The sequence below is a fragment of the Filicampus tigris genome, chromosome 18, assembly GCF_054856515.1.
Source record: "Filicampus tigris isolate MCC_2025a chromosome 18, RoL_Ftig_1.0, whole genome shotgun sequence".
NCBI lineage: Eukaryota > Metazoa > Chordata > Actinopteri > Syngnathiformes > Syngnathidae > Filicampus > Filicampus tigris.
In genome coordinates, this window is record NC_141234.1 from 13,893,187 (window position 1) to 13,910,000 (window position 16,814).

A 16,814-nucleotide genomic window follows, 5' to 3' on the forward strand; every position below is an offset into this window, starting at 1 on the left:
GGGCAGTGTTGAACATTGTGTGAAAATCTCTCGAAATGTTTTGATTTTGTGCAACCACTTGAGGAAATAAAATGGAGCCAATTCAACCTTGATTTTTTTCAGTGCACGAATGTCAGTCCAAGCTGTTCTCCTCGCTGGCGCATTGTGCGCCTCGCGCCGGGAAACGTTCACTTTCACTTTCACTTTCACTTCCCCTTTACAGCGTTCGGACGCGTCAAATTGTCGACCAATCGCTTTTCTCTTCACGGGCTGTCTGTCAAATTGGACGTGGACACTGCAGGGCCACAGTTCGCACTCTTTTCGCCACCTCATTTGGCAAAATATCGCCAGGAAAAGAAGTCTGTTTCCAGCCTTTCGTAGTCGGCAGAAGAATCAGGGCTTGGTTGAATTCAAACGTTGTCGTTTTCATGGCTCTCTCGTGGCCGCAGCCAAAAGAGCAAACTGTTTATTTTGCAAAGTTGGCCTCGGAAATAACACCCGTGGGGAGTTTTATTACGTTTGCTTTAACACAGCTAAAACTCCTTTTTTTATGCCACTCGTAATGCAATGGGGTGCGTTTATTGGCACTGAAAGAGGCGTGGACGTCAACTCGTCTCCGGTCACGTGATTTCCCCGAAAGGACCAAGCGCTTGCTTCTTACGTCTCCCACCAGCAGGAAGGAAAGCGTCGCCGTTTCAGCACAAGCAAGCAAGCAAGCAAAAAAAACCCCACACCTGTGCTTCTTCTCATCTCGTTTTACGCACACTCGACTTCATTTGAGCCACAGAACAAGACGACGCGACGCGCAGGTGACGTCACGCCAGGCTGCCGTGTCACGAGCTGAGGTGGTGGGCGACTTCTTTCAGTTTGCTGTGGTTGGACTGAACGGAGCGGAAGATGTGGAAGATGGTGAACTTGTTTGGAGTGTTTGTGGTGGCGGTGCAAATGCACAGCGTGACGCCTGGTAAGTGCACAACTTGACTCTCGCGATCAGCTTCTTTTTCACAGCTTGACTTGACCGGGAAACGAGAACCAGAGGGCGGGAGCACATTACGCCAGTTTTGAAATTGCTGCATTGGCTCCCTGTGTGTTTCAGGATCGATTTTAAAGTACTTTTATTAGTTTATAAATGTGTTAATGGTCTTGGGCCATCTTATTTATCTGATTTGCTTTTATCATACCAGCCCTCGCGGATCCTGAGGTCCTCTGGCGCCGGCCTTTTATTTATTCCAAGGGTGAGGACCAAAATGCATGGCGAGGCTGCATTCAGCCATTTTGGTCCTCACCTTTGGAATAGCCTGCCAGAGGACGTCAGGTCTGCAGAGACTGTTGATATTTTTAAGAGGAAGCTCAAGACACACCTTTTTAGTTTGGCTTTCAACAACTTTTAAATAATTTATCTTTTCTTTTGATTGAAGATAATTCTATGTTTTGCTTTGAATGTTTTAAAGCACTTTGAGTTGCATTTTTATGTATGAAAAGTGCTATATAAATAAAATGTGATTGATTGAAGGAAGCAACACTTGCAACTGCTCAGGACACAGTTTTGCCGTTTGAAATCATTGTTTCCTGGAGGTAGTTTTGAAATGTTTCAATTTGACACACAATTATGTCCAATTAGAATAGTTGGGATTTCTTGGCCATCCAATAGACAACATGTTTTTGTTTTTTGGATTTATTTAGTGCTTCATTTCCGAACTGCGTCATCTCCGATATTCCACACTTGCCAGAATCGGAGAATGTGGTCATCAGAGTTCATCTCGTATCATCGCTTTTGACATACAAAATATATGTAGAATCTATTTAATAAGGAAGTCGAAATTGTAAATGTTTAAAAAGCACATTTATGAAGGCAAAGGCAAAATATACTCAATCATAATCATTGCTTTCAAAATAAAGGTGTCGAGAGTTGTTTCAGCTCGAGACAGAATCATTTCAGATATGAAGAGCGCAAGATTTTTGGACATCAAACAAACAAAATGTTTTTGTTTTCTCTTTCAGTGATTCACTCGCTCAAGTATTTTGACACAGCCTCCTCTCAGATTCCAAACTTTCCAGAGTTCTTGACTGTTGGTTATGTTGACGACGTTCCGATTACGCACTACGACAGCAAGAGCAGGAAACTGAAAGCCAAACAGGACTGGATGAACAAAATCACAGCCGAGGATCCGCACTACTGGGAGAGAAACACAAAGATCAGTATTGGTAATGAGCAGCGTGACAAAGTCAGAATTGAAAAGTGGAAAGAGAGCTTCAACCAAACTGGAGGTTTGTTTCCCTTCAACTTTCGACGAGAAAAAGACATTTCATGTGCTCAGACACTCTTTTGCAAGCGTGACCTGAGGTCATAAGGGAGACGTTTCCAGCATTTTTTGTCTTCATCAAATTTTTCAAATCTGAAAAAAAGATTACGCTGCGAAAAAACAAACACCCGCAACCTTATCTCAGCACGCGCCGTCACTTCAACGTGTGTGTGTGTGTGTGTTTGTGTGCGTGTGTGTGTGTGTGTGCGCGCGTGTGTGTGGGTGTGTGTGTGTGCGCGCGTGCGTGTGTGTGTGTGTGATTGTGTCAGGTGTTCACACGGTCCAGTGGATGTCTGGCTGCGAATGGGACGATGAGACTGACGAGGTGGACGGTTGGACTCACATCAGTTACGACGGAGAAGACTTCCTGTCGTTTGACTTGCAGACGCTGAGATGGATCGCAGTCCAGCCGCAAGCTTTCCCCACCAAACTCAAGTGGGACCAACAGGACTTCGCTCTTCAATACTGGAAGCATTACCATACCGAGATTTGTCCTTCTTACTTGAAGAAGCACGTGAGCAATGGGAGGGACGTCCTGATGAGAACAGGTAGCAGCACGCCCCCTGGAGCAACACGGCGGCCATTGCAAGCTGCACTCGCTGCCTTCCCCTCACACATTGTCTCCATCTTTCTCCTCTCACACATTCCATCTTCAATCATCTCACGCTCGTTCCCTTTTCACTTTTTTCTTTTGCGCTCTCGCACCTGCGCTCCATCATTCTCCTCTCACACTTATCTCCATCGTTGGTCCTCTCACGCATTGTGATTCCCCATCCTCTGACTATCTACCTATCTCCGGTCTTTCCATCTTTTGTCCTCTCACTTTTGTCCCTATCTTTTTCCCTCTCACAAATGACGTGTGCATTTCTTCCTCTCCCGTTTCTCTCCATCTTTTTTGCGCTCACACATTGTCTCCCTCTTTCTAATCCCACACTTTCTTTCGTTCTTTCCTTCTTTGGTCCTCTCACATGCTACGTACATCCATATTTTGTCCTGCCATCATTCTGCTCCCACACGTTCGCTCCATCTTTGGTCCCTTCACACTTTGTCTCCATCTTTTCGTTCTTTGCTTCTTTGGTCCTCTCACACATTATGTGCATCCGTATTTTGTCCTGTCATCATCCTGCTCCCGCACATTCGCTCCATCTTTGGTCCCTTCACACTTTGTCTCCATCTTTTCGTTCTTTGCCTCTTTGGTCCTCTCACACATTATGTGCATCCGTATTTTGTCCTGTCATCATCCTGCTCCCGCACATTCGCTCCATCTTTGGTCCCTTCACACTTTGTCTCCATCTTTTCGTTCTTTGCTTCTTTGGTCCTCTCACACATTATGTGCATCCGTATTTTGTCCTGTCATCATCCTGCTCCCGCACATTCGCTCCATCTTTGGTCCCTTCACACTTTGTCTCCATCTTTTCGTTCTTTGCTTCTTTGGTCCTCTCACACATTATGTGCATCCGTATTTTGTCCTGTCATCATCCTGCTCCCGCACATTCGCTCCATCTTTGGTCCCCTCACGCGTCCTCTCCATCATTCGTTCTCTCGCCTTTGGTCCTCTGGCACATTGTGGCCGCCTCTCCCCGCGCAGAGCTCCCGGCGGTGTCCCTGCTGCAGAAGACGCCGTCCTCTGCCATCACCTGCCACGCCAGCGGGTTCTACCCCTCCAGAGCCGCCCTTTTCTGGAGGAAGGACGGCGAGGAGCTCCACGAGGACGTGGAGATGGGAGAGACCCTCCCCAACCACGACGGAACCTTCCAGACGACGGCCCACCTGAAAGCGCAGCTGGCGGCCGAGGACGAGGGCCGCTACGAATGCGTCTTCCAGCTGTCGGGCGTCAAGGACGACATGGTCACCAAGCTGGACGGAAGGAGCATCCTGAGCAACGCGCGCATCATCGCAGGTGAGAATCCTCGCCTGATGTCGTCCTTCTCACCTCTTCCTCTTGGCTCTCGTCCAGAGGAAGAAGTCGGGAAGACGACGCTGGCCGTCGCTGTCCCCTTGGCGCTCCTCGCTCTGCTGGCTCTGCCGCTGCTCGCGCTCCTCTTTGTCAAGCGGCACACAAGCCGAGCGGGTGCAGGTGAGCCACGCCAATGTGTGCCTGCCGCCGCCGCCGCCGCCGCCGTGCACGATTTGGGACCAAAACAAACGGACACTTTCTTCCTCTTTTTCCCTAGCATCCAAGTACACCGCAGCTTGTAAGTCAAACGCTTCCTGTCAAGCTCTGATGTCCAGCTTTGCTGCAAAGCGGTCTTCGTCTCTCGCTGTCTTTGCAGCTGCCCACGCCCCTTCGGAGCTCGCCCCCGGGCCCGCTTCCGAGTGAGACGCGAGTGAGTTAGCTGACGCAACGCGAGAGAGGCGTCTCCGTCCAAGCGCTTTCCCGTCACGCTTGGCTTTGAAAACAGAAACAGCATTTATTCTTCCTGGTGGTAACTGATCAACGTTTTTGCTTGCTTTTGTGTAGTGGGGGGTGGGGGGGGGGTGGGGATTTGTTTGAGTTCTTTCTTCATTCTGTCTTGGACTTTTTTCCGTTTGAAATCATCTTTTTGGGGACCAAGCAGTTCACTCGCTGCGGTGGGTTGATGTCACATTTTTGCATTGCTGGTTTGCCTCCCCTCTCATCCTAAACAGCGGTTGTCAAACTTTTGGACGCCAAGAAGAATGAAGAGGTTGAATCTGAAGAAATTCTTGCTTTAGCTCTCCAAGTAGCTTCAACCTTCAAATACAGTCACGTAGTCGGCCCAAGTGTTCATCAAAACGATGCAGAGGCCTTATTCCTGTACTTCTTATTGTGAGTCCACGGTATGCTCAGTTTGAACATTCACACACGCAAAAACCTACTTCATAGGGATGTAACGATGCACTCAAGCCCCGATTGGATTTTCAGTTCCCGATTTTTTCAAAAATGTCTCTGTGCGCTCGTGTGGCGCTGCAGCCATCCACAAACGCAATACGCAATGATGTTTGGTGCAAGCCATTCCAGTAGGGCTGCCACAAACGATTATTTTGCTCGTCGACTAATCGCCACCGGTGGCCGCAGTTAGTCGACGTATCGGATCATATGTCCATCGTGGCATAATCGCACCGGGTTTTTTTCATTTTAAATACCATAGGTGTCTCACAGCTTCATCATTTAGGGTATGCTCAAAAGAATGATAAAGGCAGTCAAGATGAAAGTACAGTCCACTTGTATTAAACTTTGCAGCTCGTACCAGCATCCCTGAATTGTTTATAAATGATGGAGTCATTGAAATTGAAGGAGACACTGTGGCCATGATTTATTTTTTAGCTATAAATGTTCAGTGCATTTTTGAAAATTGAACCCAAAACTAAACGCTGTGCTGAGTGGCACTAATACTCTCAAACTAGCTATAAATGCTAAGAGTAATACTTGTAAACATATTTCACTTTTCTTGGGCGCCTTTTTTTTTTAATGTAGAAGAGAGTGAAATCATGTGAGTAAACTTGGGGGAAAACTCTGTGCCAAATAAAACTAAGGTAAACATTTGTATTGGTTTTTCATTTTGTTTTTAACGCGTGCGCCGGAGCCTGTAGAGGACTGTATGTTTACGTGAGGGGGATTAAACTATTCACCAAATGAATAAACAAATAATCTCAACTCCTTATTTGTCACTATATTTTACTGTAATGTAACTTTAGAGGAAGCAACGAGTCGTAATCAGAATAACAATAATATTAAACACTTTGGCAAAATAATGCAACGGATATTCAATTGTCAATCATACAAATTTAATCTATATTTAGAATGATAATTCAGCCCAATTGCAATTTAAACTCAATGTCCTTAATTAATACTGAATGGTACCAAAACGTTGCCCGGGTTGGTGGTGCTCATGAACTGAAGCTAACGATGGGGAAAGTCCTCCTTGTGGATGTGTGCGGGGAATAGCAGGTGGATCCGAGCGCCCTATCCAGCCACGCGCATGTTGTCAATCTTCGCGATCGACCAATCAGCAGCCAACGTCAGATGTAAACGGGATTTACTGAACATACTGCCACGCCATTGGCCTTCACGAAGGAATCACTGATGTCATTTCCCGTTCACCAACGATTCGGCGAGTGAACGTGTCGCCGCCGCTTCTCGTTCACGCGAACGAGAACTCCATGCGGTCAGTGGGTGAACTGAGTTTTGCTATGAATGATTCGCGATTCGCCAAGGAAGGAACCACTCACCAACACCACTCCTTTCGTGCTCGCGGGGTCAAGCTTTCTTTGGCATCCGTTTCTCCTAGATCACGGCTAATGTTAAGCCCATCCAAGTACCGGGGGCAAGCGCATGAAAACAAATCAGAACTCTGACAAACTTAAAAGTACCTCGCCAGATCGTGATGAGGCGCCCCGGTCTGCAGCAGCTGGGAGATGACGTTGTTGTGGACAGGCGACAACTTTATTTGAAAACATTTATTACAATACACTTAAATATTGTTATCCTCTCTGTCTACTGCAACTATAACGTGGTGCGATCATCATAATGTTGGTTTGCCATTAAATTGTACTTTTATTTCAAATCTTGTTTGGTGCCGAGTGTTTTATTAATTCTTGTTTTTGTTTCAGCGCAACAGAACGTTGAACCAGACATGTAGTCATCCGCTTCATTTGACAAGCCTGCACTTCGTAACGTGTGAAAACAAAAATACACCGGGCGCGTGACGGCCGTGTCTTATGTCCTCCGAAATAACAAACGTTTATCTATGGAGGCATAGTGTCTACTGCGATTATTGTTGTTGTTGGTATTTATCACCGTTATTATAACCATGATGATAATGGTTATGAAAATGGTTTTTTGAATATTTGAGTGTTTGTGTTTTTTTTGGAAAGTCCGGTGCATTGTCACCAAACACAAATACGACTATTGCCTGACGTGATTACAGTACATCAATGCAAACGTTTTTGTTAGCAACGATAATCCAAAACGCACCAATTATAATTATAATACGTAGAACATCAGGTGTGGACAATATATCTATATATATATATATATCCATCCATTATCTATACCGCTTCTCCTCACAAGGGTCGCGGGGCGTGCTGGAGCCTATCCCAGCTGTCTTCGGGCAGTGGGCGGGGGACACTCTGAATTGGTTGCCAGCCAATCGCAGGGCACACGGAGACAAACAACCACACCACCTAGGGGCAATTTAGAGAGTCCAATCAACCGGAGGAAACCGGAGTACCCGGAGAAAACCCACGCTGGCACGGGGAGAACATGCAAGCTCCACACAGGGAGGCCGGGGCTGGGATCGAACCCACGACCTCTGAACTGTGAGGCGGACGTGCTAACCAGTCGACCACCGTGCCGCCTATATAAATACATATACATATATATATATATATATATATATATATACATACATATATATATATAAACACATATATATATATACATATATATGTATATATACATATATAAATATATATATGCTGAATGATTCGGTGAATGGTTCTTTTGAACGATTCTTTTTGATGAACTGATTCTAATGATTCAGTTCACTTAAAAGAACTGTTATGCCCATCACTACATCACTACACTTTTTTTCTGTTCAGGCGCGTGAGCTCTGACGTCATCAATCGCATCGCGCGAGCCATCCCGTAACCAATGAAATCAGTTTATAGTCCATAGTCCAATACATGCGCCACACCAACGTTAAAGGCAAACAGTACTCAAAGAAATAATTCAACTCAGGATAACAATACAGCAGAACTTAAACAGTAATTTCACAAACATGCAAACCTTCAGAACAGCCGCCCCCTGAGTTACGGGAAGGAAATCAGTTATATAAATGAAGGTTGAAGGTTTGCTATCAAGGGGGAAGGGTCAGAGTGAGGGGGAAGCTCGATTAGGCGAGCCACTGGTCGGTGGTAGGTTCTATGGCCGGTGTCCACCATAGCTGAGCGGACTCTCCCATCCCTTCCCCCGAGGACCGTCTTCACTCTGCCCAGGAGCCAATGCGCTCTGGGTAGCGCTGGATCCACTATCATGACAGGAGTGCCAGCCTCCAAGTTACTGCGTTCTCTTTGCCGTTTGCGACGGCCTTGCAGGTTGGGAAGATACTCTGAGGTGTAGCTCCTCCAAAACTGGTCAGCCATGGCCTGACTGTACCTCCATGTACGATCACTGATGTCATCGGTTGAACCATAGGTGGCGAGTGGAAGAGCCGCGTCAGGGCGCCCCATGAGGAGGGAGTTGAGCGTGATGGGATCCAGGTCAGCCAGGTCACTACTTGTGTATCCCAACGGTTTAGAGTTTAGGATCGCTTCGACTTCAACCAACACAGTGGCGGGACCTGTCCTCCAAGTGCGAAGTTGAGAACCACTTTCACTGCTTTGACCTCCCTCTCCCAGACTCCACCGAAATGGTGGAAAATACAATTTTCGACATTTTTGTCGACGTGATAAATTGTGGGTACATAGACACGTTGAAAACAGAGCTACATTAGCCAAGTACTAATGCTAACAGTGAAACGCATCATTAGATTGCAATCTATCGCCGTAAGCCTGAGTCCAAAGATATTATTTGAGACAGAACGACGTTCTGGAATCCATATTAATAAATTGGATATACACGTTGCTGACTTTACCTGCTGTGAAAACGCGTCTCCTGAGCCGCCGGAAGCGCCGTCCGATCCGCTCGCGTTCGCCATCTTTGTTTTCTTCTCTACGCATGCGCGGGGAGAGGAATCGCGGATCGATTAGCTCCCCTTCGGACCTGCCTGTGTTCTGCGTGACGTCATCCTAATTTGCATGTTGTGCAGATTCGTCCTCACAAAAGTGATTCGTCGTAAACTGGCAATTCGTGCGTGGTGAAGATTCGTAGTCACAGAAGCGAGAGTTGTATTCACACAACAACGGCACTCACAGTTTTTATTCGTACTCACAAGAAAAGCAGTCAAACCCTCACAATTTGATTCGTACTCTCAAGAAAAGAAGTCAAACCCTCACAATTTTGATTTGTACTCACAAATTATTACTATTACGGATATGAATCCTTAATCACGGATATGCCTTTTACTATTACGGATGCAAATCTTTTAATCACCGATATGCCTTTTTGACAGCGATCTTACTCCATACCAATGCGGCCACACTGGTCTGTGCAGTCGGCCTCGCCGAAACCTTTTGTTCGCTGTTCGATGAGGGCTTTCGTCACTCTCACGCCGCTTCACTCAGGCAGATTGCGACTGCGAGCAAGCAGACAGGGACACCGCACGCCACTGCTTGCGAGGCGACATGAAGACACAGGCTCATCTTCACCTCCACACGCTGGGTGGACAGTAAGGAGCTAATGTTGTTGTGCTAACGCCTTTTGTGTTAAAGGCCTGAAGCTAGTTGCTGCTATTAGCCGCTCAATCCTACCTTTAGCCGGGGAGGGAAGCGGGGGTCTCCAATCTGCCCATGCTGCTGCTGCAAGCCGCCGTCTTTCTCCCTACTGAGACACGAGTTTAGCGTCGCTAAATGTCCGAATTATAACCAGTCGGGGTTCGTGTGCGCATTCACGCTCTTGTCCGCTTCAGCTTGTGAAAGTGGAGGAGCAATCGCCACGGTATTTTTGATTTTGTGGAGGTGATCATGAGCCGTCACCTTACCGTGGTGCAGGGGTTTGCGTGTCCCAATGATCCTAGGAGCTAGGTTGTCTGGGGCTTTATGCCCCTGGCAGGGTCACCCATGGCAAACAGGTTCTAGGTGAGGGACCAGACTAAGCACGGCTCAAAAGACCCCTTATGATGAAAAACATTTATGGACTCCAGTTTCCCTTGCCCGGACGCGGGTCACCGGGGCCCCCCTCTGGAGCCAGGCCTGGAGGTGGGGCTCCATGGCGAGCGCCTGGTGGCCGGGCCTGCACCCATGCGGCCCGGCCGGGCTCAGCCCAAAAAGGCAACTTGGGTCCCCCTTCCCATGGGCTCACCACCGGTGGGAGGGGCCAAATGGGTCGGGTGCCATGCGAGCTGGGCGGCGGATATAGGCAGGGACCTTGGCGATCCGATCCCCGGCAGCAGAAATGAGCTCTTGGGACATGGAATGTCACCTCTCTGGCAGGGAAGGAGCCCGAGCTGGTGTGTGAGGCTGAGAAGTTCCGACTAGATATAGTCACCTCCACACATCGCTTGGGCTCTGGTACCAGTCCTCTCGAGAGGGGTTGGACACTCTTCCGCTCTGGAGTTGCCCAAGGTGAGAGGCGCCGTGCAGGTGTGGGCCTACTGATTGCCCCCCGGCTCGACGCCTGTACATTGGGGTTTACCCCGGTGGACGAGAGGGTAGCCTCCCTCCGCCTTAGGGTGGGGGGACTGTTGTCTGTGCATACGCACCAAACAGCAGTGCAGAGTACCCACCCTTTTTGGAGTCCTTGGAGGGTGTGCTGGAGAGCGCTCCACCTGGGGACTCCATCGTTCTGCTGGGGGACTTCAATGCTCACATGGGCAGTGACAGTGAGACCTGGAGGGGCGTGATTGGGAGGAACGGCCCCCCCGGATCTGAACCCGAGCGGTGTTCGGTTACTGGACTTCTGTGCTCGTCACAGATTGTCCATAACGAACACCATGTTCAAACATAAGGGTGTCCATATGTGTACTTGGCACCAGGATACCCTAGGCCGCAGTTCGATGATCGACTTTGTAGTTGTATCATCGGATTTGCGGCCGCATGTTTTGGACACTCTGGTGAAGAGAGGGGCGGAGCTGTCAACTGATCACCATCTGGTGGTGAGTTGGCTCCAACGGTGGGGGAAGATGCTGGTCCGACCTGGCAGACCCAAACGTATTGTGAGGGTTTGCTGGGAACGTCTGGCAGAAGGAGTTTCAACTCCCACCTGCGGCAGAACTTTGCCCACGTCCCGGGGGCGGCGGGGGACATCGAGTCCGAGTGGACCATGTTTCGTGCCTCCATTGTTGAGGCGGCCGATTCCGATCGTGGCCGCTGTGGCCGCAAGGTGGTCGGCGCCTGTCGTGGCGGCAATCCCCGAACCCGCGGGTGGACACCAGCGGTAAGGGATGCTGTCCAGCTGAAGAAGGAGTCCTATCGGGCCTTTTTGGCCTGCGGGACTCCGGAAGCAGCTGACGGGTACCGGCTGGCCAAGCAGAGTGCAGCTCTGGCGGTTGCTGAGGCAAAAGCTCGGGTTGTGGGAGGAGTTCGGGGAGGCCATGGAAAATGACTTCCGGACGGCTTCCAGGAAATTCTGGTCCACCATCCGGCGTCTCAGGAGGGGAAAGCAGTGCACCATTAACACTGTTTATAGTGGAGATGGGGTGCTGCTGACCTCAACTCGGGACGTTGTGGGTCGGTGGGGAGAAGACTTCAAAGACCTCCTCAATTCCACCGACACGCCTTCCACTGAGGAAGCAGAGCCTGGAGACTCTGAGGTGGGCTCTCCCATCTCTGGGGTTGAAGTAACCGAGGTAGTCGAAAAGCTCCTCGGTGGCAAAGCCCCGGGGGGTAGATGAGATCCGCCCGGAGTTCACAAAGGCTCTGGATGTTGAGGGGCTGTCATGGTTGACATGCCTCTACAACTTTGCGTGGACATCGGGGACAGTGCCTCTGGATTGGCAGACCGGGGCGGTGGTCCCCCTTTTAAAGAAGGGGGACCGGTAGGTGTGCTCCGACTACAGAGGGATCGCACTTCTCAGCCTCCCCGGTAAGGTCTACTCAGGGGTACCGGAGAGGAGGTTCCGTCGGAAGGTCGAATCTCGGATTCAGGAGGAGCAATGTGGTTTTCGTCCCGGCCGTGGAACAGTGGACCATCTCTACACCCTCAGCAGGGTCCTCGAGGGAGCTTGGGAGTGTGCCCAACCAGTCTACATGTGTTTTGTGGACTTGGAGAAGGCGTTCGATCCAAACCTGAGATGATGGTCCTCAGTCGGAAAAGGGTGGCGTGCCCTCTCCAGGTCGGGGATGGGATTCTGCCCCAAGTGGAGGAGTTCAAGTGTCTTGGGGTCTTGTTTGCGAGTGAGGGTAGGATGGAACGGGAGATCGACAGGCGGATCGGTGCAGCGTCTGCAGTGATGCGGACCCTGTATCGGTCTGTCGTGGTGAAGAAGGAGCTCAGCCGAAAGGCAAAGCTCTAAATTTACCGGTCAATCTACGTTCCTACTCTCACCTATGGGTCATGACCGAGAACACGAACAAGATCTCGGATACAAGCGGCCGAAATGGGTTTCCTTCGCAGGGTGTCCGGGCTCTCCCTTAGAGATAGGGTGAAAAGTTCGGCCATCCGGGAGGGACTCAGAGTCTGGCCGCTGCTCCTCCGCATTGAGAGGAGCCAGTTGAGGTGGCTCGGGCATCTGATAAGGATGCCTCCTGGACACCTCCCTGGTGAGGTGTTCCGGGCATGTCCCATCGGCAGGAGACCCCGAGGACGACCCAGAACACGCCGCAGAGACTATGTCTGCCGGCTTGCCTGGGAACGCCTTGGGATCCCTATGGAAGAGCTGCAAGATGTGGCTGGGGAGAGGGAAGTCTGGGCCTCCCTGCTGAAGCTGCTGCCTCCGGGACCCGACCTCGGATAAGCGGAAGATAATGGATGGATGGGTGGATGGATGGATGGATGGTTGTTTACGTGATGTATCAGTATCCCTGCAGTTGCTTTGGTCCTTTTATGCTTTGACCTTTATGATGTCATATAGGTCTGAACTTGAAGTAGGGTCGCCGACTGTCCCGTATTAGCCGGGACGTCCCGTATTTTGGGCTGATTTGGCTTGTCCCATACTCAAATGTCCCAACTCTTCAACTCTGGCAAATACGGAAAACTGCAATCTACCGATCCTGTAATATATGATGTTTTTAGTAAAGCTTTGGATGGCGATCGATTGTCAATAACGACGGACACAGACGGGTTGGCAGCTCAATGTCTTTTACTTGTATACTTGCTTGCTCGAACATACAATGCTGGTTCTTAAACAGTGATAGCACATTACCGCGCTCCTAATGGAAACTCTCGGTACTACACATGACAGATCCTGGATCAGATAAAGCGTCAATCTCAGAACAAGCGGCAATCACTCCACCTGTCATGTCAGGACTTCTCTCTGGCTGCGCAAAATGACAGAAGACTGCTTGAGTCAGTCAAAAGCAGCCAGAAATATCCGTGGAAAAAATACATTTGGTGAGTCGCACTCCTCTTTTACATTTCAGATTTCTTACACCCGTTTTTTGATGAAAAGCGCCAAATTGTGGTTTCATATGAGGTTTCATATGAGGTGACATATCGTCGCTGTCCTGTGAGAAACACAATGTGGTTTCAGCATTAACGTGAAAATTAGAGAAAAAAAATCCCAAATTCATACATCATGCTCACACCACCGTGGCACCGTGCACCTGTCCCTTATTTAGGAGTAAGAAAGTTGGCAACCGAGTCTGAAGTCTTACAGTTTCAATCTTTGAGTTACACACTGACACATTGTCAGTGCGTCACACCTTCTTAGAGTGAGGATGCGAACTCTCTTCCAGTCCTGATCTCTGTAGTTACTTTGTATTTTTCTTGATAAAGACTTTTTACTCTTCAACTTCCGTGTCATATCTGCGAATGGGTCCAAACCCCGATCCTCACGTGACAGTTGTAGGTCATTTTGTGAAACGTGACTTTCGGATTCTGTTAACTTTCACTCGGGTAGCCATGACACTGTTACCCACAATGCTTCTGTTTGATGATTACCACTACTGCACGTGCTTTACAGACGAGCATGGCATGAGAGAGCGGCTCGAGTTAACAGGGCGTTGCGAATCGATTCTTTTCTATTTTTACACCGGTGCATATTTGAAGCATTTACTGTATATCGATTTTCGATAAATCGTTACATCCCTACTACTTAACAATTCAAATAAGTTGTTGCGCATAAACCCATCTACTGTCTGAAGCACTTATCCTCGCTTTAAGTCAAAAATCCCGCTTGAATGCTTCAAAAATAAACAGTTCTTAAAGATAAACTGCAAATGTATTGGCCTATTCTTTAAAGTATAATACAAGTGACCTGTGCGTACAAAGTGAAAAAAAAATGTACAGGACTGGATTTAAATCAAAAGTTTAAACAGGCTGTGTGCGTATAGAAACGAGCTTGCAGGAAGTTCTTAACTCTACTAGGAAGATATCCCCTATTTCTTTTCTCTTCCTGTCAACACCGTGGCAACACAATTTGCACCTTGCTCCAAAGCTCATCGAGCCTGATTTCTTGATGTCCGCTATGCTTTTTTTTTTGTTGTGGAAGATGAACGCTTGTAATGAATTGATAGAACTCACCTAAAACATTTCCTACAGCACCTTCCAGAAAATAGACAATGTCATGTATTTATCTTAACTGCACTCCGTTCACTATGGAAAGGTCCATCTGTGACGGTCCAAATTGCCACTTATTTTATTTTCGACTTGCGGCCTGGATTTTGGAACGGCCACATTCCGCCATGGCGCTACACCAGGGCTAGGGGGCGCTAGGGCCCCGTCAGAAATCGTTGTTGTGGCCACAGTTAAACCCCTCCACTATTTTAATTGACACACTCAAATCTATTCATAAATGATTTTCTCAGCCCCTCCTTTGTATTGGTCAAGCAAGAAAACAAAAATTCCTGGAGCCGTGCCTGGCCCCATTAACGCAGAAGATGGCACGTTTCCTCATCATGGTGTGTCTGCCCTCACCTGCTGTTACTTAGGATTCATTTTTGAATGCAAGACGAAGCCCTTTCAAGTGGCGCTTGGACGCTTAACATGTGCGACAGTCGAGCCGCCTCTTCTTCCCTCGATGTGTGCAAGCCACGCGGCGTCAGCAGCAGGTGTAAAGTTAACTATGGAGGTGAGACACACTCTCACGAGTAGCGCCCAAGTAGTATTCTTTATCCACAGTAGGGATGGGTGGATCGATACCAAAATATGGATATGCAGATATCCAGAGTGCTCAATTTTAAGTATCGATCGATATTTACAGTAATTCAAAGATGGAAGTGCTACAATGCTCAAGTAGGTCGAGATCCAGCGTAGGGCTACTGAAAAACATTTGTGGGTATGACTGGGTTTCAGACGTTTATGAGAGAGATAACTGCTGCAGTGTGTCCGGTTAGAACATTAAAATACTGTCCAGGTGAGCAATATAATCAAAACAGTTTTGTCCCTGCAATCTTTAATTGGCTTGGACATGGGTGTGGTTTCTGTCGAACAAAATACAAATGAAAAAACATGAGCAGCTGCAATGAAATGCCTCGTCAACACGACACCAATTTGCTGCGGTCGTAACCATACACAAAGTTCAAAACAGTACGAGCGATATCAACTGAAATGTCCACAAAACGCAATCACAAAAAAGGCACTTTATATTGAGTCACTTACATGCTGATGCACGCACACCTTGTAAATTGGATCGACTTGGATGGAATGTTTAAACGTGTTACGGTGACTTTCATCTGGTAGTTATCGCGGGTCTTGAAATAGGTGACCAAAACATGCCTAACTCAAATTAAATTACACTAACAGGCTAACCACTAGAGGGTACTATAACAACATAAATAAGAAAGAACCCGGCCTTTTTAACAGCTACTGCACCTTAAAACGTGTTTTGTTTCGGACAACTGGGTTCTTGACCGATGGTGCCTATTATTATTATTATTATTATTATTATTATTATTCATTTTTTATTTTTTTTAACCTTCATGTGTGGGGCCTGCCAAATAGACCAGCTTTAAGTTGTCTTCCAAATGTTGGCAGCAACACTCAATGGTATTTCAACAAAATGTGGTTTTATCGTCTTCCCGCCATTCTGGCCATATCCATTCATATTGTTGAGTAGAAGAAGAACGTCAAGGTGTGGTGCCCGTGACGACGGAGCTATTGGAGCTAATGTGCAATGCTCAGTCAGCTACTAAACGATAGATAATTGTGCCAATTTAAGGGATGTGGCATTCGGCTAACCTGATGTTTGTAATCTAGGCTGAGACAGTTGCGCTACCTTCCTGCTATTACATCTGCAGGGACGAAAGAAGCCAGAAAAGACGCCATCATAAGCTGCAGGTCATTTCAGCAAAGTCATCAAAGTGCAGCACGCTGAACATTTATTTCAATGATACTTTTTGTCACCTCAATTTGAAATGGTCTGAGCTATACTGTGTTCCAAATGATTATCCAACAGGTATTTTTCTCAGATTTTCCTGAACAGTCAATGCAAATGCACTCAGCATGAAGTCATTGACCATCAAAGAATAACTTTTTGTACAAACCAACCCAATGATGATATTCTTTTTGACAAAAAAACAAAGACAAATTGCCAATTACATACAATGAAGACATTTCATGAGTTGTAATAAACTGAAAGTAGTCCTTTGTTAAGTTTTCAGCATTGGGAGGTCACACTTGCTGAAATCAAAAGCTATTTCAATCAAATACATCTTAACAGGTCAAGTGACGTTTTAACTTCTTTGAGAGCAGCTTCACAATCCTCCCATGCATTGAACTTGTGAGTTTTTGGACAATTTGCCGACGGAGTGCGCAGAGGTTCAGGAGCTGAAGTCCCATTAACCAGGTAAAAGAAACACTCAGGCAGTTATTTT

The 16,814-nt window shown here is 47.7% G+C and overlaps 1 protein-coding gene across 3 annotated transcripts; it reads left to right on the top strand.

Moving 5' to 3' along the window:
• The first annotated feature begins 218 nt into the window (after positions 1-218).
• LOC147132641 (major histocompatibility complex class I-related protein 1-like) lies at positions 219-5,898 on the top strand. 3 transcript variants are annotated; one of them, XM_086014623.1, is made up of 6 exons: positions 219-943; positions 1,981-2,247; positions 2,552-2,830; positions 3,871-4,182; positions 4,240-4,359; positions 4,457-5,898. In XM_086014623.1, exons 1-6 carry the CDS (start codon positions 877-879, stop codon positions 4,600-4,602), a joined length of 1,191 nt encoding a protein of 396 aa, XP_085870749.1. In that variant the 5' UTR covers positions 219-876; the 3' UTR covers positions 4,603-5,898. The 3 variants fall into 3 exon arrangements, with proteins under 3 accessions (XP_085870749.1, XP_085870747.1, XP_085870748.1); XM_086014622.1 differs by lacking the exons at positions 219-943; positions 1,981-2,247; positions 2,552-2,830 and having other exon boundaries at positions 2,859-4,182; positions 4,457-4,477; positions 4,556-5,898; XM_086014621.1 differs by lacking the exons at positions 219-943; positions 1,981-2,247; positions 2,552-2,830 and having other exon boundaries at positions 2,853-4,182.
• Positions 5,899-16,814: the final 10,916 nt, after the last annotated feature.

Bases quoted from the DNA above. Each gene is read 5' to 3' on its own strand.
- LOC147132641 (XM_086014621.1), top strand. From the start codon at position 3,135: ATGACGTGTGCATTTCTTCCTCTCCCGTTTCTCTCCATCTTTTTTGCG. The intron at 4,183-4,239 runs GTGAGAATCCTC...GCTCTCGTCCAG, and splicing joins CAACGCGCGCATCATCGCAG to AGGAAGAAGTCGGGAAGACG. The intron at 4,360-4,456 runs GTGAGCCACGCC...CTTTTTCCCTAG, and splicing joins CACAAGCCGAGCGGGTGCAG to CATCCAAGTACACCGCAGCT.